Source organism: Rhopalosiphum maidis, chromosome 2 (assembly GCF_003676215.2).
Source record: "Rhopalosiphum maidis isolate BTI-1 chromosome 2, ASM367621v3, whole genome shotgun sequence".
NCBI classification, from domain to species: Eukaryota; Metazoa; Arthropoda; class Insecta; order Hemiptera; family Aphididae; genus Rhopalosiphum; species Rhopalosiphum maidis.
Window position 1 is genome coordinate 42522806 of NC_040878.1, and position 25212 is coordinate 42548017.

At 26.8% G+C, this 25212-nt stretch overlaps 2 protein-coding genes across 2 annotated transcripts; both read left to right on the forward strand.

Annotated features, from left to right (window-relative positions):
• The first annotated feature begins 8702 nt into the window (after nucleotides 1–8702).
• On the forward strand, nucleotides 8703–24724 carry LOC113555080. The gene is made up of 12 exons (XM_026959402.1): nucleotides 8703–9049; nucleotides 18056–18149; nucleotides 19707–20023; nucleotides 20092–20315; nucleotides 20381–20486; nucleotides 20594–20822; nucleotides 20878–21201; nucleotides 21269–21428; nucleotides 21483–21617; nucleotides 21713–21882; nucleotides 22743–22891; nucleotides 23464–24724. The coding sequence occupies exons 2-12, from the start codon at nucleotides 18083–18085 to the stop codon at nucleotides 24400–24402; spliced, it is 2820 nt and encodes a 939-aa protein (XP_026815203.1). The 5' UTR covers nucleotides 8703–9049; nucleotides 18056–18082; the 3' UTR covers nucleotides 24403–24724.
• Nucleotides 11919–16385, forward strand: LOC113555081 (autophagy-related protein 101). Its single transcript, XM_026959403.1, has 2 exons — nucleotides 11919–12092; nucleotides 14879–16385. Exon 2 carries the CDS (start codon nucleotides 14951–14953, stop codon nucleotides 15605–15607), a length of 657 nt encoding a protein of 218 aa, XP_026815204.1. The 5' UTR covers nucleotides 11919–12092; nucleotides 14879–14950; the 3' UTR covers nucleotides 15608–16385.
• Nucleotides 24725–25212: the final 488 nt, after the last annotated feature.

Below are 25212 nucleotides of genomic sequence, written 5' to 3' on the forward strand. Positions count from 1 at the left end.
ACACCTATATGGCTATATTGTTATAGAAAGTAGTGTAGAAAATAATATACGCTACTTCGATATGGATTTTGATACTGTTATTACTCATGCCTACGGTTTTATATTTTAAATAATAACTAGAGCATGCAATACATTAGGGAGGGGACTATAAAATAATATTATTTAATTTTGCTTCTCACAGATTATATTAGCTTAAATATTTTACACAATGATGTATTTTTTTAAATTTTTTTATTATTGTTATATTTTCTGGCCTCTGGGTTGATTGTTTAGACACGATGTTTGTGCGCTACTCCTACCTACCTATACTAAATATATTGATTAGAAATCGAGTACCTATATTGGTGATATTTTGTTTTCAATTTTCTCAGTACTTTCTCTAACTCTAAGTTTAAGAAAAACTACCGACAATCTTCGAAAACGTTTAGACATTTATCAGCAATAATCACATGATAGTATTCTAAAAAGTACGCATGCGTGTATTATATTTTATTTTCTATACGCTGTATGGTTGCTTATTTATTTTGAAATGGACGACTCATTTTAGATGGCGTCCATTAATTTCAAATGTAGAGTAGATAATACAGGCCATGGCTCTAGAATATAGTCAATATAGAGATTAGTATTTATATTATACCGTGATGTGATAATTGTGATATAGACATAATTATACTTATAATCTATAAGGATAAATCTATTATAATATGGCACTATTAGAAGAGTAGAAACCAAGTAAATCGAAGCAAAGCATTAGTGTAATGTTTATTTTAAAATTAATAATTCGATTGTTAATAACCAACTTATAGAATAGAAAATAGTTGAAACCTTCTCCACTCGGACTTATACACGGTGCTACATCGTTATATATTTCGGTTTTAGTGTAGGTACCGATTAGTTCCCAGACAAATTGTTAAATTTTTAATAGATTTTTATAATATTAACAATTTCCTAGCTGTATTAATCTCAAATTCGAATTTATGTACATTTGTATAAACATATATACTAGAGATGTGTCACTGACGACTGACCGTATTATCAACAATATCATTATAACTACTTTTTGTAGGTACAGTGGTAATCACTGAGTGGTTGATAATGTTTAATACCATACTTTCAAGTAGATATTTATTATAAAACTTCGTTGATATTGTATATATTTTATTGTGATTTGTTAGCGCGTGGTGTGTGTAAGACAATTTACTTTGCTTAGACTCTGAATTGTCAATAGGTAAACTCAAATAAAATATCGTCCCAATTCCATGGCCGGAAATCTCCCAGACGAATGACGATGGATACAACGCTGTTCATATTACTATAGTCAGCAAGTTCAACACACGTTCATAATTTTAATCAGTCGGTATTAGGATTTTGCGGACCCGTTTATTTTTCCAAACACCATTATTGTAGATGATTATTGATATATTATTTACGTATAGTGTATAGGACTAAAATTATATATTATAACTAGGGCTCGAATTTATATATAAATACATATTTTTACTGTGACTTGATAAATTAATTTAAGTGAGTAATAAATTCGTTTCAAAGGATTTCCAATTAAATTAAATTTATTTTATTTTACATATTTTTACATATTTTTCCATAAGTACATGTTTTTAGATATTTTTCAATAATTCCATTTTTTCCTACATACTTTGATAATTTGTTCATTTAAGATTTTTTAATAACTTTTAATTATGTACGATTGTATTTTTCAATACAAACAATTTCCCAAATGTCCAAAAGTACAACATAGTAACAAAATAATACCAATTATTGAACTTAATCTACGATAGATATAACTTACTCCTTCAGACATAGTCAAAATGCAATACAGTCCAATAACATCAGTGGAAGCCGAAGATCATTTAGTCAGTATAAGGCAATTTTACGACCAAATCGAAGATCTTTTGAATTTCAAAATGGCTGTTATCATAAATTGTAATCAAGATAATTAAAATTTTTATTTTATTTTAGCTTTTTTTATTTCTATTTTATAATTTGTAACACCTTTTTTTAAATAATTTTACTATTTAAAATATAATTTTGTTTTATTAGAAACTCTCAAACTCATATGGATATATTATATAATTAAATATTAATAAATAAATCATATTAGTAAAATACATATTTATGTACATATTTTGCTAACGTAAATACATATTTTGGTTTCATAAATACATATAAATCCGAGCCCTAATTATAACGAGTATTTCGAGAATATTTCGATTTGTGTTGTACCCGTTTTATACTTTTATATATATTAGGTGGTCTTTTTTTTTTATATACATTATTTTAATTCCTTCAATTGAATTCAAAACACTTTTGCTTAACAATTTAATATTTAAATTTGACAATAACAAGGTACACATATTATCACCATTATAATGTTATATTTTAATTTAAATGATATTACTATTGTACAATACGTAATAATATTATGTTTATGTATATTATATTACCATACCATAGCCAAAAAATTTTTTTTCGTATAGTTATTCATCATAAAACCACTTTTTCAATACATATTAAAATAAGAGTACGTGCGTGAAGTTAGCAATTGACCCAAATTTATGAGGAAGTCCTTCTTCATATCGGCAATAGCTGATTCGTACGATGAGTTGCCTATGGTATGCCCCTTTTACAAATTATATTAAATCTTGTTCAAACTATCAAATGAATACTCTGAGGACTAGCATTTAGACAACATTAAGGTAGTACCCTGAAATAAAAATTTTTTTATATAAATAATTTATGCATGTTATTTTATCTATAGTCAGTTAATTTTTAAATTATCTGTATACAAATTAATATTAACAAATTATTAAGTATTTATTATTATTTTTTTGATTAAATAAATAGTTTTATTGAAAATAAAATAAGTGGTGTATACAGTGGGAAAATTCACTAAATTGATCATTTAGGTGGTATGGAATGTTGTTAATGTAAAGTGTTATTTCATCTCGTTAAAATAAATATTGATGACATTTCTGTGAAATATGAGGTGTTTTATTAATTATTATAATAGATGATGAATATAGCTATGTTATATAAATAAGTACACTATGTTTCCTATGCTTGCTAATTCATTGTGATTTAATTGATATAGGTATTAAAGATCATACAAGAATTTGAAATATTTGCAATGTATAATATTGGTTTATAAGTTGATAATTTATCATAATTTTTAGAGGAACTAAAACAATTAATTATTTAAATGCATTGCCTAAGGAATTTAAAAAATGATCATCATATTATATAATGATATTTTGTTTACCACTTTTTCTCTTTATTTAATTGTATTAGCCCATAAAGTATTAATCAATTAATTGTATATTTGTATACAATCTAAAGTACTTATGGAATACTTACTCGTTGGTATTAAATATATTATGGATATGGTATTCCTATGTTCCCAATAGAAAATAGAACAATAGAAAAAAATGGTATCAGTTGTGTTGGCTTATAAATACTTATACATTGATGCATCAATAAGTTTAATATAAATGGGTATACATTACGTCATAATATATTACAAATTATTATCATAATCAACATTAACATGGGCAACACTATTATTATAGATATTTTGATAATTGAATAATTTAATATTTATACAATGATTAAATTATATGGTTTAATTATTTCCTGGTACATGATAATATACGCATTGAAATTAAACATTCTATATTATTTTAATTAATAAAGATTTTAATTTTATATTAATATTTACACCACAAACAATTTGATATATTAAATATTATAATATACTTACATACATAAACATACTAGGTAACATTTTCGTTGTTTTTTTTACACTAATAACAAACGATTGAGTTGCTGTTTTAAAATTGTTAATGTTGTTATAATTATTTATAATTGGCTCTTCAATCTTAATCAAATCTTTGAACTTCTAAACTCCTAATCTATAAATATATAATTATTTTTATATCTTAAATTTTAAATATACTTTCACTTATGTAATACATGTTTTACAATTAAAATACCAAATTGTTGTTGTTACCTCAGATATGAACTACTAATATAAAATGCAGCAAATTTAAAATATGTACTTTAATATGATTTTGTTAAGTGAATATCTATAGATTAATAAAATATATTATATTATACTACTATGACAAGAATATAAAATGTTTGATTATTAACAAGATGTTTTGTAACTGTCAAGCAAATAAAAATTAAAAATGTTTTATATTTGTAATTTGATTTATATTATTTTTTATGGTTAAATTTATATAATTTAAATAAAAAAGTTCATTTAAGTAAAACATTATGTCAATAAGATTCTTTGTCAGATATTATAAAATCTATTAGGTAGGTACATTAATCAATTAACTAACTCTGAATTTAATTTTAGAGATAATAAAGCCTTTCAAATTTTCTTACCCCTGTTTATACAATTCTTGCATAGCACTTACTATAGTTCCACTAAAAAACTAAATGTGTCAGAATACTCGTAAGTATCTATGTTTTAAAAGTTAAAATTAAATTTTAACTTTACCGCCATTGCCTTTTTGTAAAGTCCAATTGTACATAGTTGTTTTGTAGCATAGTTTAATTTTGTTTTTTTTTCATTAAATTCTACTAAATACATCTATAGCGTTTAAGAGTAAAAAACAAGACAAATAAAATAATTTTATCACTATAAGATATAAAGATCTGTATACATAAATATAATTAAAATGATAAATTGTTTAGTAACAATAACTAGTAAAATAAATGTAAAATACAACTACAAGTCTGTATATTTTTCACTAAATTCAAGAAGTTTAAGGCAAACTAAAGATTTCTCTTTTGGTCAATAGGATGTTCATAATCTAAGTCATCATCAATGCCAAATAATTTAACATTCCAGGATTTCAAGCTCCCCATCAGTTACAACTGTGAGTGTGAGAACATGTAAACCAACATTTTCTAAAAAATATGTAGTTAGATTCTAGGATTTTAAAATTAATTTTTGTAAGACATTTCCTTTGATCAGGTATAGGTATTTTGAACTTTAAAATTGTTGGTAAATGTTAGGTATATGAATACTAATCCATAATCATTGTCCATTGATCACCTATTTAAATTAATTTCAATTGTTTGACAAAACTGTACAATCATTGATCAAATTGTCTATTTGTTTTTAATGTTGATTTATTTAATGAAATTTCTTAAGATAATGCAATTTTTTTCAAATTGATAATAAACCAGAATAAAAAACATAAATTTAAAAACAACACATTAAGATATTAAGATTAAAGTGATTTTTTTTATTATGCTTATCATTAAAATTTAATTGTTTAACTTTTTTTTCAATAGGTTTGCTAAATTTATAAGCTAGCGCCTAGTTTTAAATACTTACTTATCTAAATTATTTTGTTAAAATGTGGCTGAAGACAAAAACAGGGTATTATCAGAGCACATATTTTCAATATAGAGGAGAGCCTTAAAAATACATTGATATAATAGTGTTATTCATTATTCATTAGAATATCCCATTATAACTACTACTTCGAAACGTTTTCACTAATACTGGAAAAGTGGAAACTAATGATTAATGAAACATTATAATAAAATACACAGACCCGCTGTGTTCGTATAGCGTTATCTTAAAAGTTCTAAAAGATAAATTATAAAGCAGTGCTTGATTTAGTTAAAATTAGGTACCTACCTAGGTAGAGAAGCTCAATCCAATGATTTCAAAACTGTGTTCCAAGTGTACAATTACTTAACGCAAAGTGCAAACCCGTGGGTATATGTAAAAACAAAATAAAATTAGAAGAGGAACTCTGTCCCTCTATTTAACCCCCCCCTCCGACAATTCAAGCACTGTAATAAAGTAATAAAAATAACCGTATACCTATATACTGCTATAAATAATTTGGACAAACCACGCACTTCAAATTTTTACACATATTTTCTATTATTTTATCTAATAATTATTAATTTGATCGTTATTTATAGTGTCCGCTATATAGAATATCATATAGTGACATATACTATTATATGAGCAAAACCTGGCAAATATATTTTTCTCTCTACAGTTATATAATAAAATAATATGATGCACGTATAGTAATAATAACACCGCTATAAACCTGAGTTATACCTAGCATAGACTGCAGTTTCTCAATCAAAAACTAAAAAATAACAAATTTTCCAAAATAAATTACTGAGATTTGCATTAAAAGAATATGGTTAGTGCCAAATTAATTAACAGCTTCCACAATAATATAATCTAAGTAAAATCATAGAGGCTTTCCATTTTTCAAAAACAGTTAAAATACTACATGCTCACTAATAAGTCACTTATTACTTAAAGTAAAATTACGCGCCTAGTGCCAACCACAAGAGTACAAAATATATTCCTATGTAAGATCAATCGATAGCTTAAAAATTATAAGCAATTGTCTTTCGCTATAACTATTAAAAATCAATTAATATAATATAAATGTTTAATGTACAAGTTACAACTTTAATGATCACGATCTAATCGGTCTATAACTACTAAACTACCTTTCTATGCATTACCACTAACACCTATTATAGTAACATTATTGTAGAAACATAAACATTAAGTATCTATGTGCCATGTGGTCAATGGTTATGTACTCATGTTGATTGTTGACTCTTGACATAATTAATTAAATAAATAATATAAAAATGTTTTGTATGGCTATACTGCATCTATAGTATAGTTTAGATTATACTATTGATTATCGACCCTGGATAATATTTATCTATGTATAATATATACATTACATAATGTCATAATATAAGAAAAATCATAAATGTAATAATTATCTACTAATTAAAAAAAATATTTGTTTGATTTGATATATAATACCATCTATATATGATAACCCGTGTAAGTGGTGTATTATTATTGTTTTTAACTATTCTTGAGCCATCAACTGAAAAATTTCTAACCGCCTCTGGTTTTAGCCACGGTTTAATATATAATATATTCTATATACATATATACATTCCTTGTAGTCTAAGGAGGTCCTAAATATATAATATCATGTACTTGTGTACAATGGTAGTATGCATTCATGCTAAGTCTGCAGTGGCGAAGTTAATTTTTTTTTTTTTTTTGACACACGCTGACTCATCCCGCTACCATATCGTGACCATGATAAAAAAAAGAGAACAATATTAACATAGGTTAGGTGTACGTACGAATAATGAATATTTTACTACCGACTTTTATCTTCCTAAACTTCTACTATACCCATTTTCAAGTTCTCAACTAAGTACAATTTTATTTAAGAGTCCCGCGTCTCCCTATAATAATCTTCGCGTCACCATTATGCATCTTTGCCAGACCACAGACATGATTATAACTGTACGTCAGACGTAATGTCAAATTGTCACATTGACATACTCACATAAGCTATAATCTGTCTATTCTATAATTAATGACGTCATTTCGTGTCGAGCGATAGACGCGATAGGTACCTTCACTCTTCTCGATACAGTCATATAGACATGATAATTGATATTGGTTTATTAGGTAATAACTAGGGCTAGGATTTTAATGACCCAAAAAACCTAAAAAAATGACCTTAAAATAACCTAAAAATGACCTTAAAAAATGCCCAAAAGATAAAAAATGATTTTAAAATATTATAAAAATGAATTATAACTATTAATTATTATTATTTATTAATTAATATTTCGGTACAAAATTATTTAAATTATAATATTATAGAAAAATAGTAAAAAAAAATGTTAATTTAGTATATTCTTGATATGAATACTAAAGTTTGAAGTTTGGACTTATCATGCAATGACCAGATTGAAATTTTCTAAAATAAACAACAAAAATACTATAAAATAAAATATATAAACATGTATTTTTTTTATTCTGAAAATTACGTAAATTAATATATTTATTAATTAAAATATTACCTCGATTTCAAAAAAGTATAGAAAATGCACGTAAAATTGAAAAAATGATCTACAAAATGTCCCTAAATCCATAAAACTACAAAAAAATGCAAAAAAAGCAAAATAAAAACTATATATTTCGACTCGTATATGACCGAATCACATTTTGTGCTTAAAAAGCTATTTCATGTAAATCCTAAAAAAAAATGCAAAATCCTATACTATCCTAGCCCTAGTAATAACGAATGAAAATTATTATAGGTTGAATTTGGTGATTTGGTCTTAGACAAAGAGTAGATTTATTTTGTCATGAGTCATGGGTTAAACGTTAAGCACTTTTTTAACGTTATTATTTTCAGCGACCCACAGAAAGCGCCTAAACAAACAACGAACGTGATGTCGTGAGTCGTGACCTTTTAAATAATTAACCCCCTTTACATGCATGTCAGAAAGTTCCATCATAATAGAATAGCCAAATAGCTTCTTCCCTTAAGTCCTCAGTCTTTGATAAAATTTTAACTTAATATAGATGATATTATTTTGTTATAGATATATTTATTTTTTGTTAACTTTACATAATTTGATCTTATTGTAAATATTGAAATGTACAGATTGTTCAATTACAAATAAAAACGAAAAAAATATTTTTTACTTAATAATATAATTATATATCACATAATTTATCACGCAGTGTTGCCTACCGCGTAATATAGCATCGGGGCCGAATGCTCAGCCGCCCGTCCGTTGGCAACACCGTAACCTTTGTGCGCCGTCCACGCTCCGACCTCTTTTGTTTCCTGGTCGCGACGACCCGTCGACCGTCGACCACTCGACCGAGTGCCGTTCGCCGTCGTTCATCTCTTTGCAAAGCGTCTTGTGTGTTCGTCGTCTCCCGCAGTTCGTACTTGTGATAATACCGACGGAACGCTGCGGCAGCACAGCAATAATCGTCGCCGCGACAACAACAGCAGTCATCCACCCAGGTACCTGTAGGCTATACCAATAAAGACGATTACACGACCCTAGTGTGCCTGGTTAACTCGGCGGTGCTGCTGTTGTTGTTGTTGTTGTTGTTATGCCCCACTGCCACACACAGTTTCGACGCAATTGTCAACGGATTGCCTTCGCCTGATACAAATCCGCAGTGCACGTAAGTGTTGTCTTTCGTAGCTAGTGTGTTCGTCACACGTTTGACGTTACTTCAACTAATAGTATATATATAGTAATTACATGCCCAGTGCTCGAAAACTACACCTCTGTTATATATATATATATAATTACTACACTGCTAAAACAGTACTTTATATTGTGTTACTATTACACTACCAGTCGAGCCTAAAACGATTAAAAAATATTATATTATTCTATTATCTTTCGGACCGAACAAGCGTCTGCACGCAATAATATTGTCAGTATTGTACCGACAACGACGATGACAAGATATTGTTGTTGTTTTTGTTGTTATTCGCCGTTGAACTGTTATCGTGAGCGTGTACGTATTTCGATATCTGCTGCGTGTCGGTCCGGTTCGTCTGGCCGTCAGTTCGAGTGTATTTAATAATATTATTTAGAAATCAACAATTAGGTATAATCGTAAAACGTAAACCGCAATGTGATTGCAATTGATACAACAGTGGAAGCGTGAATTGCCAAATCGTGTGATGAATATGACCTTGGAGTTTGGAATTTTAGACGGTTTGTTTTTGGTATTTGCACGTTATGCGCGTTCATACTTCTTTGTATGCTCTATGGGTTTAGAAGAAGGGGGTAGGGGAAACATCAATCTTGATACGGCCGTATCAGGTTTTCTTTTCGCCGTTTTTCTTTCAACCATCCGATCTCATAGGTCTAGGAGATTAGGGGGGAGGCTAGTCGATGTCGGAAATCACTGTGAACCAGTCGGCATTTGGGCAGTTGCACGACAGTGCGAGACACCTGCTTCCACCATCGACGGTCGTGTTTTTTTAATTACACAATCATCTTTGTTTAGTGTAGCAATCGCTCGACGTAATGGTGACAGATAACAATAACGTTATAGACACATTATAAACGATTCTAATTTACATTGTTTGTACTTACATCCATTACGCCGTATTGTTTTGTTCGGCTATTTTACGCACACATAATTGTAATAAAATTATAACAGGCACAATTTCTGTGTTTTAGATCATCGTCATTATTAGTATTATTATTATGATTAGTAGTAGTACTAATACTGCGACGCTATTGCCATTATAATAATATAGTAACACTCTATCCCCGTCATGGCCTCGCATGACTATTAAAAAAAAAAATTTTCTTGTATTTTAATCATTATTTTTCTATTGACCGTGTATGCTTATCGACACTGTGATAACGACCGTTCACCAAATGAAAATAATAATATTTTCTGCATTTTTGTGTTTTTATATTTTACATAATAGGTATTGTACTTGTCTATGATTTTGGCTCACAAGGTTAAACTATTATGAACTCGAGTTTTGTTTTCTCCAACACGTGTATTGCAAAAATATCATGCTTGCAACAGTGAACCTAATAAAACTCTTACCTAGTTTTTTAATACAATGGTTTTAACAGATTTACCCGTTGTTCAGGTGAAAATCATTATGTTTGTCGTTGTGTGTTTTAAAATCGTACTTTTATCAAGTCTAGTTTTTGTTTATTTTTTATCTACATTGACAGTGACACTTGAACTTTTATCAATCTCTTGCTCTGAACACTTTAAAATTAAATTAGGTTTAAAAATAAAACATTCTAAACGTGTTGTTGAATTGTATTGTAGGAATTTTCAAGGTATTTCAAATCTGGCATTTCTATACAAAGCAGATTTTTTACTAACCCATCCCATACACTGTCGTTTCTTTCAATGATTTTCTAATTGTACCTTTTAATTCTTCAAGACTTTTTTTTTTTATAATTATCCAATTTTAATGCAATCAATAATAATAATACTCGTGTAGTTATTAAAAAGTCTTCAAATTGGATCATCTTTAAGTTTGTTTAGTTCTGAGTCCACTTGGATTTATATAAATTTAAACTCAATAAGTAAAATTTGAGCAAATAATTAAGAACTGCTTATAATTATAGTTAAATATAATTTGAAAACTAACATTATTTTGCCAAATTGTCTATAATATCAGATAGGTAAAAGCTTGTTTAAATTGTCTAAATATAACAGATATCATTATATAATTTTATTAATATTCTGCCTCATATTCTGATATTAGGCTTGAATTAAAATTGTGATTAAATAATTCAGAACACGAGTATCTAACACACCAATTTTAAAGTTTTTATGTATTGGAAAATGTATTAATTATCAGAAGTAATTAAAAATAAAAATACCTATTTAATATATACATCGGTACTCACTCGCTTAACCATGAAATTAGTCTTGTTGTCTTATTTATTATACACAATAGGTACTTCTTTCTAATTTTTTTTACAGTTTGACGATTTGTTCTATATTTTCTTTGTGAATTTTAGATAGTTGATATCTACATTATGTATTAACTTGTCTATTTTTAAATTTAATTGATAATACTACATTTAATAAATGTTTGCATTTATATTATTAACCTTTGTAATTTCCCTATTAGTACTAATATCTGTGTATAGAATTCATCTTTAAAATGAATGATTTATTACATAATTTATCAACTAATAAGCATTAGAGATATATGTATAAGTTATTTACTATGGTAAATATTTTGTTGGTTCAATCAAAGGTTATCTGATGTTGGAATGCACAATACCTAGTACCTGCTAAAAAGGTGCCAACTTTGATAGAAACCTTAAAGTTTTGTTATTAAATAGCCTTTTGAAATAGAAACTTGTGCAGTTTAATATACCTTACCATTAGTTTTATTTGTAATACTTATTTAATATAACCTATTAAGTATTTAAGAGAGGCTTCTTTAGTTTGCATTTGCATCTATTGCTTGATTTTTTTTTAAGATTATTTTTCAACCTTTTGGTTTTATTTATTTACTTTATATTTTTATCATTAGTTTTTTTTTTATTATTGTATATTTTATATGTTGATATTCATTTGTTATATAATATGTGTCATTATTTTATTAAATAGCTATCAGGCTATCACCATTAATCAGTGAAAGTATGTGTGCACATTTTTTTTTTTAACTCAACACACAAATTCAGAAACACAAATCCTGTGGACCCCGTCATTTTAGGTTAGTACGGATCTTATATTATAAATTAATGTTAAAAAAAAAAATTTAGGAGTTATCTATTTTTCATAGCATACTAGGTAGGTACATAATACAATTAAAAGCCATAATTTGCTTACAATTATATTTTTAATATTTAATTTCACTAAATTATTTATTAAATACAATTCAAATAACTTAGTACATTGTCGTATCTTATGTTAAGTGATATACTTATATATCTTAGGTATAGATCCTTAATTACCACATGCCATTAATCAAGTAACAACCAAATTATTTACAAATGTTTTTATATTAGGTAGGTACTTCAGTAAAACCATCATTTTTTTTACAAATACTCTTAAAATTATCTATTGTAGTAATTCCTTTTCTAGTAGTTAATTTATTATGTAGGTACCTATTTAATTTTGTTTACAAAATAGCCTTATGGGATTAACCATATAAGTTGACTTATTTATATTTTTTTCTTAAAATAAAATTTAAATTATTACAATATCTGTTTCTAAATGTAATAATTAATAACAATTTAAAACTAAAAATGAAGAAATAGGTACCTATAGTTTATAACTTGTGAATTATTTAAAGAACGTTCTTGAAAATATGAAGATATCTAATACAATTTATACTTTTTACTAGGTTTTTAAATTCTTGATTAAACTAAGTACTTAATACTAGTTAATATATTTGTTTATTTTATATTCTAGTAGTAGTTGCATAATAATTGTTATGATAAATTATGTAGGTTATTATAAACATAGGTAGATATATTGAGTTATGATTTATAACATATTATATTTTATTATTGTATTTAAAAAGTAACCATAAGTATAACTTAAGTGTTCCAATAATTAATTTATTCTACAAGTATATTATTAGTTAATATCCACAAGTTACATTAATAAACATATTTTGGTAAAATTATAACTAACTAGTGACAAATTATAGTTTCTCCACAACAAGTAATTACAAATAATAATTATTTTTCAAATGTACTATCTAATTGTAGTATCAAAAGTTTATGACGTTAACTAATAATGATCACTTATCAAAATAAATAATATTGGGGTTAAAATTCATTAAAAAAATACATAGTTTTTAACCTATTTAAGTATTTTAAAATAATGGTCCAATTAGGAGGTATACACTTGATTATAAGTTTAGGAACAATTATATACATTGTTTGTCCATTTTTACTTATATTTTAAAATAAATAAGTTTAAACAAATATAGGATACTTATTTAGATCTATTTTTACATTATTGATTGGTTTGTTGAGATTAAATTTTGTTAATTATACAGTATATAAAGTCAAGTAATAATAAATATGATTGTAAGTATCTATTTTTATAGTTAGTTACCTTCCTATTGCTTTTCATTTGTAAATTAAATACAACTGGGTGGTACCTTTTAACAATATGCAATATATAGTTTTTTGTAATTCTTAAACTGCATTGAATTAGATATAGGTTTGAAAATTTAAATTATATGTTTATTATTATTTATAATTCTTTTGCATGAAGATTTTAGTCATTACATACCTAGTTAGATTAAAAGTAAAAAAAATTATTAATATTTTATTCAATATTGCTTGCTGTCTTATATTTTAATTGTATGGAGTCATAGCAAACATGTTTTATTAACCATAATTTTTAGATAATATTGTCTTATAAATTATTTTAATTCAAGAATACAATTGTAGATAGATTTATGATGTTTGATGATTTAAACCTATTTAAACAAATGTTATATTGGATATTAAATTCTAATTATGATTTTTTACATTTAAATACATTTAGCTATCAGGTTTTAGGTACTTACAAAATTCTCAATTTCTTTTCTTTCTTTCTTTCTTTATTTGTCGATTATTGTTAAATATTCTTGGTGGTATATTCTTAACCTTACAGCGGGTGTGTTATTGTAAATAAAATAGTCTTGTATTTATGAATTTTTATTTTATTTATATATTATTTTATCAATAGTTGTAGGTATTCCTTTAGAATTTAATTATATCTTATGGATTAATCTTTAAATGTTTCAATAATTTTTTTGTTGAAGTTGTCATTTTATCACATGCAAGTTAAGTGTGTTATCACAAAATACTATACACACTGTTTTTTCTACCTAATTTATTATTTTTATTATTTGTAAACAACAGTCTGTATGGCTATAATAATAAATAATATTAGTATTATTCTTTATCGCTAGTACATATTATTAGGTAATTTGCTTATAAATTTATAATAATTCCCTATTTTTTTATTATTATTAATATTATTATATTCATAGGTATTATACTATTATTTATATATTTTAGTACATAATAATTTTTATATTTAACTTCAGGCCAAATTCTGTAACAGTTGATCAAATTAAAATTTTATTTAATTAATTAGATCTAAAGTAGTTAATATAATAATATTTTATGTTTATTTTATGGATGTACAATTATGACTGCATATTTAAATTATTGTAAATTTTATAACCCATGACTACTTGTGTTATAATAAATAATGCACTCGCTGGAAGATGAAATCGATACTTAATTTATATTAATTTTTTCATTATTTTTTTACGTGGGTACTACTAGTACTATTTGATTTTGATTCATTGACATATACTGTAATATTTTGAGTTAAGGTTTAAAATCACTTTTAATCTCTTGTATAAGAAAAGCAATTTAGTCAGTTTTTTTTATTGTGATATGTAATTACATCACATTAGTAATATCTATATAAATACAAATATTGATACTATTAGAATAATAATATTTATAATATGTATTGTTACAGTTTTGTATGCAGTGTGTATGCTGCTTTTCTACAATCTTTGCACAAAAGAAATGATCAAATCGCATCTTCAAAATGAATGCACGTTCCCACTGCCTTGAGTTAAGCGTTGAAGGTTTTCAAGTAGATGAAGCTGTCTCCTGTCTTTTTCATACTGTACTTCTACATCGATCACTTGGAAAATTTTGCTTTGCTCCTGATGGCACTTATACCATGGGCACTGTAGGCTTACAAGATGTTGACTGCGATTTCATTGACTTTACATATATTTGTTGTTCATCACCACATTTAGATCGCAAACTTCGAAATGACATTTCAGAATTTTCTGAATGTCTCAGGCGTGATAATCACACGTTTGGACAGATCACATTGGAGTTTTTTCAAAAAAAAAAAGCTAGGTGGCCATTTCAATCAGAGTGTACACCTTGGGAAGTGTGGAACGTGCGCGTTGATTTGTTGAAAATTTGTAATGAAACTAATAGACAAATATCTAAGGAAAAAATAAGTGACTCTTTGAGTGAAAAAATAATTTATATAGCAGAAATAATGAATAGGCATGAGTACTTGCCAAGTATACCACCACAGTCTGAATTGGATTTAGTGTTTGATACATCATTTGCTGATATTCAACCATACTTATTTAAGACAAATTATCTAACCAGTGGTGCAAATAGTCCATCAGTTGGATCAGCTGTTCAAAAACTCATACGAGATACATTGTCATTGTCTTAACTATAATTTCTATTATAATCGTTATTTTTCTGTGTCTACCAATCACCTATTAGTGGTAACTTAAAATTAGTACAAAGTAGAATTTATTCATAAGGTTAGAATTGTGACATTTAATATTATTAATAAGATGTAGTTTTTGGCTTTTATTATTTTAATTTTTGATGAATTCATTTTATTTTTATTAACAAATAAATAAAAATTATGTTTAAATAATACTGATAAACATTAAAAAAAAAAAAAAGCATAAATAGTTGTTTTATTTACAACTTTTTCTTGTTAAAGAAGTACTTCAAATTCCTTAGTCTTTTGTTATCAATAATAATAATAGCAAACCACGATATATATATATATATTTTTTTTTTTAATAATCAATGTTATTCACTTAAGTTTTGTCTTCTTTAACTTTCATAATATCCATTTCTTATTTTCAATATGATGATTAAAAATTTTAATATATCCACTAACTAACATTTAAATGTTATGACCAAGACTGTAATTTAATTTAATTTAAATATTATATTGGTAGTCAACTCAAAATATATTAGTGGTTGTCTATCATTTAATAAATGGGTAATATTTCAGTATTTTTTTTGGACAGCTACTTTTATTTTTATTCCATGTACACATTTTTGTTCTTGTTAAATTTGTTTTGTTGTCCAAAAAGTATAACTGAGTGTCAATTGTTCATTTTATTTGTATGTTGCATAAACTGACAATTATCAGCAATAATTTAATGTGCTTTGTCATAAAAAAAATATTAACGTGAAAATAATTTAAAATATAACTGAATGAATATTTCATTTTTTTTTGGAAATTGGTTATTTTATATAGAATGCCTAATTATATGATTTGTAAGTTTCCATTTTACTTAAATAGATGTATATATTTTTCATTTGTATATATAATTTTTTTAATTGGTGATAATTTTTATTACATTTACTGTTTTTTTATTATTATTATCATTATTATTAATATTAATGTTGTATATTATGTGAGTAAAATATTAAAATATTTTACTGTTAAAAAATAGGCTTACTGACAATTCAAAAATTATTTTAGATACTTATATACATTTGCTATGTTAATTATATATATATATAAATATATATATATTTTTTTTCATGAATGATCAATTTGTTTAATTTGTATGCTATTTAATTTCATTGTAAATCAAAAAAAAAAAAAAAATGTATATTTTTTTTGTTTTTGTTGTAGAAACTTGAATCACTGTATTATAATTTTCATATTGATTTTAATGTTTAATAAAAAAATATAATAATAACAATATTTATTGTACCCATTTTATAATTGTTTAAACCTTCCTATAATATTAGGTTATTTTTTTTTATTGATTGGTATTAGTTTAATGCAGTTCTATGATTTATAGTTGTGATTATAAAAAATACTTTTAATATGCAACAAAGTTGAAACTAGCAAATGATTTGTTTTTTATTTCCTCTTGGGATTAATAAGTATATTTCTAAAAACAGAAATGTATGTAGTATTATATACTATGATCAGTAGTAGGTACTGGAGTTGATCAGTTTTATACATAGATGAATGTATACAGTATGAGTACTGTATACATTTATTAAATGTAGTTAGAAATGATAATTATTTTAAACAAATGATTATTTTGAATCAATTAAAAAAAAAAATCATCAATATCTCAAATTTTAAGTCATAACTTATTATTATAATTTGAGTTCAAATGTAACTTATAAATAACTGAAATTGTTATTCTACATCCTATTTGACTGTTTTACAAAATAATAAAATTACCGTATTATCTATTAAAAATATGAATTTAAATGTACATCTGTACCCTAATCTTTTTACATTACGTAAAATTTGAATATCGTAAATAACTGGAGTGTTTTATATGGATAAAAATGTTTTATAACATATATTAAAACTCTGTAACTCAAATTTTAATAGCGTACCCGCTGCAGACAACTGAATGATATTGTGCGGCGTCAAAATTTTTTCCATTAACGATTATACGTTTGACTTATCCCTTCGTGTTCAGTGGACCGCAATGTCTGTATAATTTACGACGAAATCCGTTTATTAGGCAAATTTACCTAGGTGTGTGTTTTATATTGTTCGAATATAATGTTAATAATAACAATATAATCATCTGTGCGTGTACAGCATCCGCCGGTGGTTTGTTCGACGACAACGCCGTAACAACAAAGCGTGCGTTTGTCGCTATTTTAAATTTATTCCCATGTTATGTTAGATAAGTACCCAACGATATTATTATTACTTACTCGCAATGTAGTGCACTTAAACATTTTGGACGTTTGAATGTGTATTACTGTGATACTACGTGACCACATAAACACTACAATAAACCCGATTTTTGCGTACAATTAATTGCCAGTTGCATTAAATATGATATTGTAATTTTGATTTTTACCGATTTGTTTCTTTCCAATTTTACAGAATTTTTTACGCGTGTGATGTCCAATAATGAGTTCGCCGAGAAGTAAGCCAATCGCATACCGTTCATACTCGACCAAAACACAGTCAACAAAAGGTAAATAATTAGTAACCACTCCACAGTTCGACTAAAAGTTGACTGTAACATTGAATATAGAATCGTTAAAACTTATTATAAAAATGTGTGGTTGTTTTATATTCTTCTAAAACGTAGTTATACAGATGTCTCCAATGCGTTACATTACTATCTATAGATAGTTGACTTGACCTCTGTACATTGAACAATTTTGTTAATAACGAAATATTTATGTACTTACGTAATTTTTTTTTAATAAGTGGTTTGAAAATCAAACGTTGACATGATAAAAAATATATCACCAAAACAATAAACTAATAACTAACCATGTATCATTAAAAACATTTAGTTGATTGAAAATTAGCTGGTTTGATAGCTTCAATTTCCTATCAGTCTTATTTTATTTATTTTAAAAAATAATATAAGCTGCAGTCTTGTAAAGAATAGTTAAAAATTAAATTAAATTGCATAATAATTTCAATGAATAAAAGACAAAATAGTAGTGAATGCTTTTTTTTTAAATTTAAATTAAATATTATTATAATTACTGAATTAGGCATTAAAGTTTTTAATAAGCTCAGATCTACCGTTATATTTTTCTTCTCTAGGAAAAGAATAATAATTATTTTCTAACTAAAAGAATTGTGACACGCTAATATTTTAGCGTATTTTAAATATTTTACTTAGCCAACGTTTTCAAAAACTAATAATAGGTAGTGGCTTTGAACAATCAACAGTTTTCAAACTTCCTGAACACTCAACATATATGCGTTATATAATATTATATGCGCTGCCAATGATTTTGTAATATTATAGAACATTTATATTACCTATAACAAAAAATAAATCAACTGCAATGTTAAATATTCATAATAGATAAACTACTCGAATGCGCGGAATAACCTTGATATCCATACGAGTTTTACTGCTATATCGTATTGTATTTTATAATAAGTATTATATTTTTTGTGGACCTCAAAACCAATTAAACTATAGTATGAATAATTAAAATCAAACTACTGAACTTTTCAAATAATAATGTATACATTATATAGGTATACAATCCTGAACAGAAAATTGGATCACATTTTTTTGTTCTTAATAATATTTCACTAAAGATAGGTACTAGTATAGTGCCAATAATAAAAAGTATATTATTTACTACTCATATTAGATAGGTGTGTCTAGATAAAATCTTATTCAAGTATAAAAGTATTTAATTTCAAGTACAGAAAAGTAATTAAAATATGTATTTGGATACCAGAAATTGAATACTTAGCAAAACTTTACTTATAATATAACTTAAGAAATATTGTAAAAGGTGTTAAGTAGTTAATTTGTTTAATTAACACTAATTAGTGTTGTATAATATAATTAACCATTTATGCCATTAATTGCTAATTTAATTTAAATAATAATTATTTATTTAAGTTGATTATTTCATAATTTATTTAATTATTTAATATAAATCATGTTTTGTGTTTATTTATTATTGTGTAAAAAATACTTAATGATTATTGAAAAACTAATAATAATAATAATAATAATAATAATAAAATAAAAATTTCTTTAATATAGTGTTGAGTGGTGAATATAGCGGCAGTGAGAGTGAATCATTTGATGACACTAACGATGGACGTAGAACAGCAATTAGACAAGAACCGCAGGGACAAGAAACACATAAAGACTTTAGTTTATCATCACCTTCCGCTTATGACACACTTATCATTCACAACGATGATGGGACTAGGTTCAGTTCTGGAATACCTAAATATCGTTATGGAAATAGGGAAGAAGTAAAAAATCAAGGACATAAAAATGGCGTACGACAGAATGTTGACATGGGTGTTAGGGAAATAACTAATATACCAGATGATTATCTTAATCAATCTCATGTATGATTTGATCTTATATCGTTACATAATTTATTAATATGGTTTATATTCAAGTATTCATGTTTTAGGTCTTAAAACATCTCGCTAAAGAAGTCAAAGTGGATCCATCAAAACGTGATACTAATTTGTCTAGATGGCATGATACTGATAAGAATATATGGTTACCTGAGTATCGACCAGTTCCTATTAGAAATTTGGTTAAATCAAAGTCTCAACCAAATTTGGGTACAGGTTTGTTAAAAATTGAACGTTCTGAAACGGATCCCATGAGACACACACTAGGAAATACTAGGTATTACCAATATATTTAAAATTAAAATCTATGTAATATTAATCCTATATCTTAAATGGTTCTAGAAAAGATCAAAAAATGTTGTCCATAGTGGACTGTTTGATGATGGAAAACAAAAGTCTGAAAATAGAACTGGAATCGTGCCATCAAAAAGTTGCCAAATCGTACAGGGTAAACATTACTTGTTTATATTTAATTACTCACGTGTTTGTAATTGTTATGACACAAAATGTACTTAAAATTGATCAATTGGTTCTCAAAATTTTTATATTTATTAGCTTGAACAAGAAGTGTCCAAGGTGTATCGTTCTCATCAAGAACTTGTGGAATCAAGCGAACGACGGGAAAGACTTGAACGAACAGCTCGATTGAAACTTCAAGCAGAAGTTAGGCGTTTACAAGAAGCAAACCGTGCTTTACGTGATCAATCATTGTCTTCCTCAAACATAGTAGATTCTAATCAAATGGTAAAACGTGAGAACATGATAGCTCAATTGATAACCCAGAGTATGTCGTTTATTATTTTTATACAATAAATATTTAATTAATGATTTATTTTTAGATAAAGACTTATTAGCAGCTAAAGACCGCCAAGAAATTGAATTAGCTGCTCAACGTGCTACATTAGAAGAGCAACGCACTCATATTGATATTTTGGATACTGCGTTAACTAATGCTCAGTCTAATGTAGTTCGATTAGAAGAAGAATGTCGTAAGAAGCAAGTTCACGTGGAAAGAGTTGCTCAGCTTCAACGAGCATTGTCTTCTCTTCAATTAGCAAGTGATCGCCGTGAACAGACTGAGCGTAAACTTCGACTCCAGTTGGAGCGAGAACTGAGGAATGAACGTGCACGCAATAATAATGCTTCTCAAGATGGTTCAACAGGTGAGTTAAAATCATAATATGACTCTCTTATGTTGTATAAATTATAAATAGTGATAAAAAATTATAGAAAATGAACCGGGTGAAAGCTTACCTGAATTAAAACGTATGTTACGTGAAAAAGATGAAAAAATAATGCGGCTTGAAGGTGAAGTTGCAAAATGGGAACAACGATACCTAGAAGAAAGTGAACTACGGCAAGCTGCTATAGATGCAGCAAGTGTACCAAAGTAAGTAATATACTTCTAAAATCTATTTTCATGTTACTTAATGAATTATTTTAGGGATGCAAAAATAGCAGCATTAGAAAAGACGGGTCAAGAAAGTGAAAAACTAATCGCAGAAGCACGTTCAGACAAGTTAAAACAAATGGAAGAAGTTCATGCAGCACAAAAAAAAGTCAGCGAATTAGAATCGCGGTATTTAAATTTAAATTTCTTCAATTATTGTACCTATATTATTTTTATTGTTTTACAATAATTATATTTTTTGTTTTATCAATAATTAATCTCAGGATGAAAGAGTTAGAATCTAGATTGGCAGAACGTGATGCAATGATAAGGGTGTTACAAAAAAAACATAGTTTTGAAAAAGACGTGTCTGGGTCATACCCAAGTATATGTCTTAGTCATCATACTCCACATTCAAGTCTTAATACTACAGACTTAACTTCTGATGACCTCGGTAAATATATTATTATAATTTATAATAATGCTATTGTGGTATAATTTAATGACAATATGATATGTATATTCTGTACATATTTTATGTAGGTATTAAATATCTCCAAAAATCCATTGATACGGTAAAATCCAGTATTATTTTCACATATGGTTCCAACATTTTTATCTATTTCAACAATTTTATTTGATTCTTTAATTTTTTCTATTTTTCTACATATTTTACATAATATAAACATCTCTCAACTGATTATTCCAATTATTAAATTTTGATTTATTACATAGTTCATTAAAAAAGAAAATTGTACTCCTTAATTGATATTTGTTATTGAAATTATACTCTGTCCAGCGAGAGAATGCGCCGCAGACCAATCAAAATCAGTTTTTCTGCGCATTCCCCAATAATACCCAGCCATAAGCGAACCAGTTAGGCGCGTTCTCTTGCTGGACAAACTATAATAATAAAATGGCAAAATTCCGAATCTTATTCGTTTTTTGGCAATGACCATAAATCATATTAATAAATTAAATTAATAATATTTGAATAAAAACTAATAGAACTTTTTAGGACAATATATTTGAGTTAACAATTAATTAAAGGCATACAAATTGAAAAATGGTAATTTATGGAGTTTTAATTTAAGTGTCTACCATCTCATGTTTATTGTCTTGAGTTTTTATGTTGATTCTTCCCTAGACTAGATAATAGAAAATTCTTTGTGTTGGAATCCAGGCAATATTTTTACTTTGTTTTTGAAAAAATATGTTTAAATTATAACTAAATACATTTTACTTAATATAAAATCAATGTTGAAATATAAGTTTAATTTGTTATCACCTAGCTTTAATTTTTTAATTTTTCAGGTTTTGGCTCAAACAATTCATATACAAGTAGTGTGGACAGTACTTATCATCACCACCACGGTAATAAATATTCATCTACAAATCAAAGTTTTGACCATAAATCATTAGATGACCAATTAAAAGAATTGGACTCGCAGCTATTGAACAAGGTAAACACTGTTGCAGAATCATCTTACTCTGATTCAGTTTCCGATGTTGTCTATTTGTTTTGATTGTTGAATATTGTCTTGTTTGTATTAATATATAACAAACGTTTTTCGTTTTGTCTATTTAGTTTGTAATCGCTCTATTATATTTTTATCTGTGTGGGTATTAATTTTATAAATTATCATCGTTTAAATGCCATTAATTGGTATAGCCTGAAAGGTAACGTAACTAACACGTTCTCCCCTACTTGAGAATTTGATCTTGAACTAAATTGTATGTGTATATTTGAAAAAAAAAAAGTATAACCAAAAACAAAACAAAACAATTAATAATTTTCATTTGCTATGGAAAAAAAAATACAGCTGTGTGTTATTTCTAATTTTTAAAACATCTTAATGTATTTGAACATTTTTAATTTCTTTTAGTTTAATGTTTTTTTGAGTGAATTAATCAGGCATGAGTTTTATTTCATTCTAATTTCGGTTTGATTAAACAAAAAAAAAAAAAATTATGCAAGAGAATTGGACGTTTACTGGGTGCCTGGATGGGGGGACGTGTTTGTTTTTGTTTTCAGAGAGGTCTTTGCTGTTTTCCAGGCTTCTCTCATACGGGCTCTTTGTCGCGAAAAGCGAAAACACCCCAACCACTACTGGAGGGTGTAACTGGAAATTTCCTTGGCCACCGGGCTGATGACATCATGCTTTTGGAGAAACAAGGTTTGTGTTCACAAGCACAACGCCAAACACAAGAAAGCCGTTGTGGAAGTTTACCTCCTAGCTCACTTCCTCGGCCAAAACGACACAGGAAATCTAGCAGCAAAGTTGGAGAGTATGGTCGACTCAGTGATTCGGATGTCAAGTCTAAAGATGTGAAAAAATTAGGTGAATACAATCATTTCAACGACAGCCGTAAGAATTCCTTGAATTCCCTGGATACATCTAGTGATGCTAGCACAGCTCCAAATACTCCTACCGAATGTCCTTCTTCTGTTAAATTTGAACCATTAGAACGATCACTCAGACAATCACCTTTGCCACCAGATGGACGTTATCGTAGATCTAGCCATGAATCAGATGTTACTACCTCTAGAGAATCGTCTTGGACTGGGCCTAGGGAGTCTTCATCTAGAAATAGTGTCAATCGAGAATCAAGATCTAGTATCACCAGAGAATCTCCAACTAGGGCAATAATGGTTGGTCCTAGAGATTCTCCAGGAAAGAGTATACTTGATCCGCCCAGAGTAATGGCTAGAGAATCTCCAGGCCGTTCTTTTTACAAAGATACACAACGAAGTTTTATTCCACCACCTAGAAAAATTGATTTTGGAAGTTTGGGCACACCAGATTCAAATAAAATATCAAACATTGAATCTAAATTGAGAATATTCTCTCCAGGGGGAATTCAAGGAAGAAGAGGATCATTGCAAAGAGATGGGATTTATAAGGGAGATTCGAATAATAAGAATGGTGTTCGGTCACTGCCTACTCCAAACAAATATAGAATTCAGTTTTAATTTAATGTGCTATTAAAGTTAATTAATAAATCATTAAATTTTATTTTATATGTTCTTAGCAAGTTCAGATCTAACACTACTTATATTTTATAAAACCTAGTCATGTTGCTTGTCAGTAAAATAGCTGCAGTCTTTTGGCGTTACAAGTTTAACGTATATTGAAAATGATCTGCTGTATTTTACTCTACTTACAGTTTATTTAATATGTATACACATATTAAACAATGAAAAACAAATTGTTTTTGTTTTAGTTTAATTTGATAACAATTCAACAAAATGTGTAACCAAAATCATTAATCTAGTCCTGCTTATTATTTTATTAAATTAATAAAAAAATAAATAATATATAACTGTTTGGTTCAATTACATTTTTTAATTCTTTGCTTCCTAAAAACTTAATTTATGATCCTCTAATCTGTGAAATTGTTCTCTATTTTTTTTTTTTTATTAGCTACCTAAAATGTCAAGTAAAATAACAATAGTTACAGTGGTAATGCATAATAGGTTATAGGTAGTAGTAATCTATGTATTTGTAATCTTCAAAGTTTGTTTATAGTCTTACCACCGTCTTAACTATTTATTAATATAAGACATAAGTACTATAAGTATAAATGATCTTTTAAGTACTTATATACTTTAATTTTTAAGTATTTTGTTAAATCATAGTGTCTTTTTTCTTTTTACAAATTTATTTTAAATATTTATTATAAAAGTTAAATACAGTATTACAATAAGCCATAGTTCATTGAATAGTACCCACAATAACATACATGAATGGTATACAACATGATAAATATATATATGATTTTA

Excerpts from the sequence above, each read along its gene's own strand:
- LOC113555081 (XM_026959403.1), top strand. The coding sequence starts at position 14,951 with ATGAATGCACGTTCCCACTGCCTTGAGTTAAGCGTTGAAGGTTTTCAA.
- LOC113555080 (XM_026959402.1), top strand. The coding sequence starts at position 18,083 with ATGAGTTCGCCGAGAAGTAAGCCAATCGCATACCGTTCATACTCGACC. Across the intron at positions 21,429-21,482 it reads GATGCAGCAAGTGTACCAAA|GGATGCAAAAATAGCAGCAT; the intron begins GTAAGTAATATA and ends GAATTATTTTAG. Across the intron at positions 22,892-23,463 it reads ACTCGCAGCTATTGAACAAG|AGAGGTCTTTGCTGTTTTCC; the intron begins GTAAACACTGTT and ends TTTTGTTTTCAG.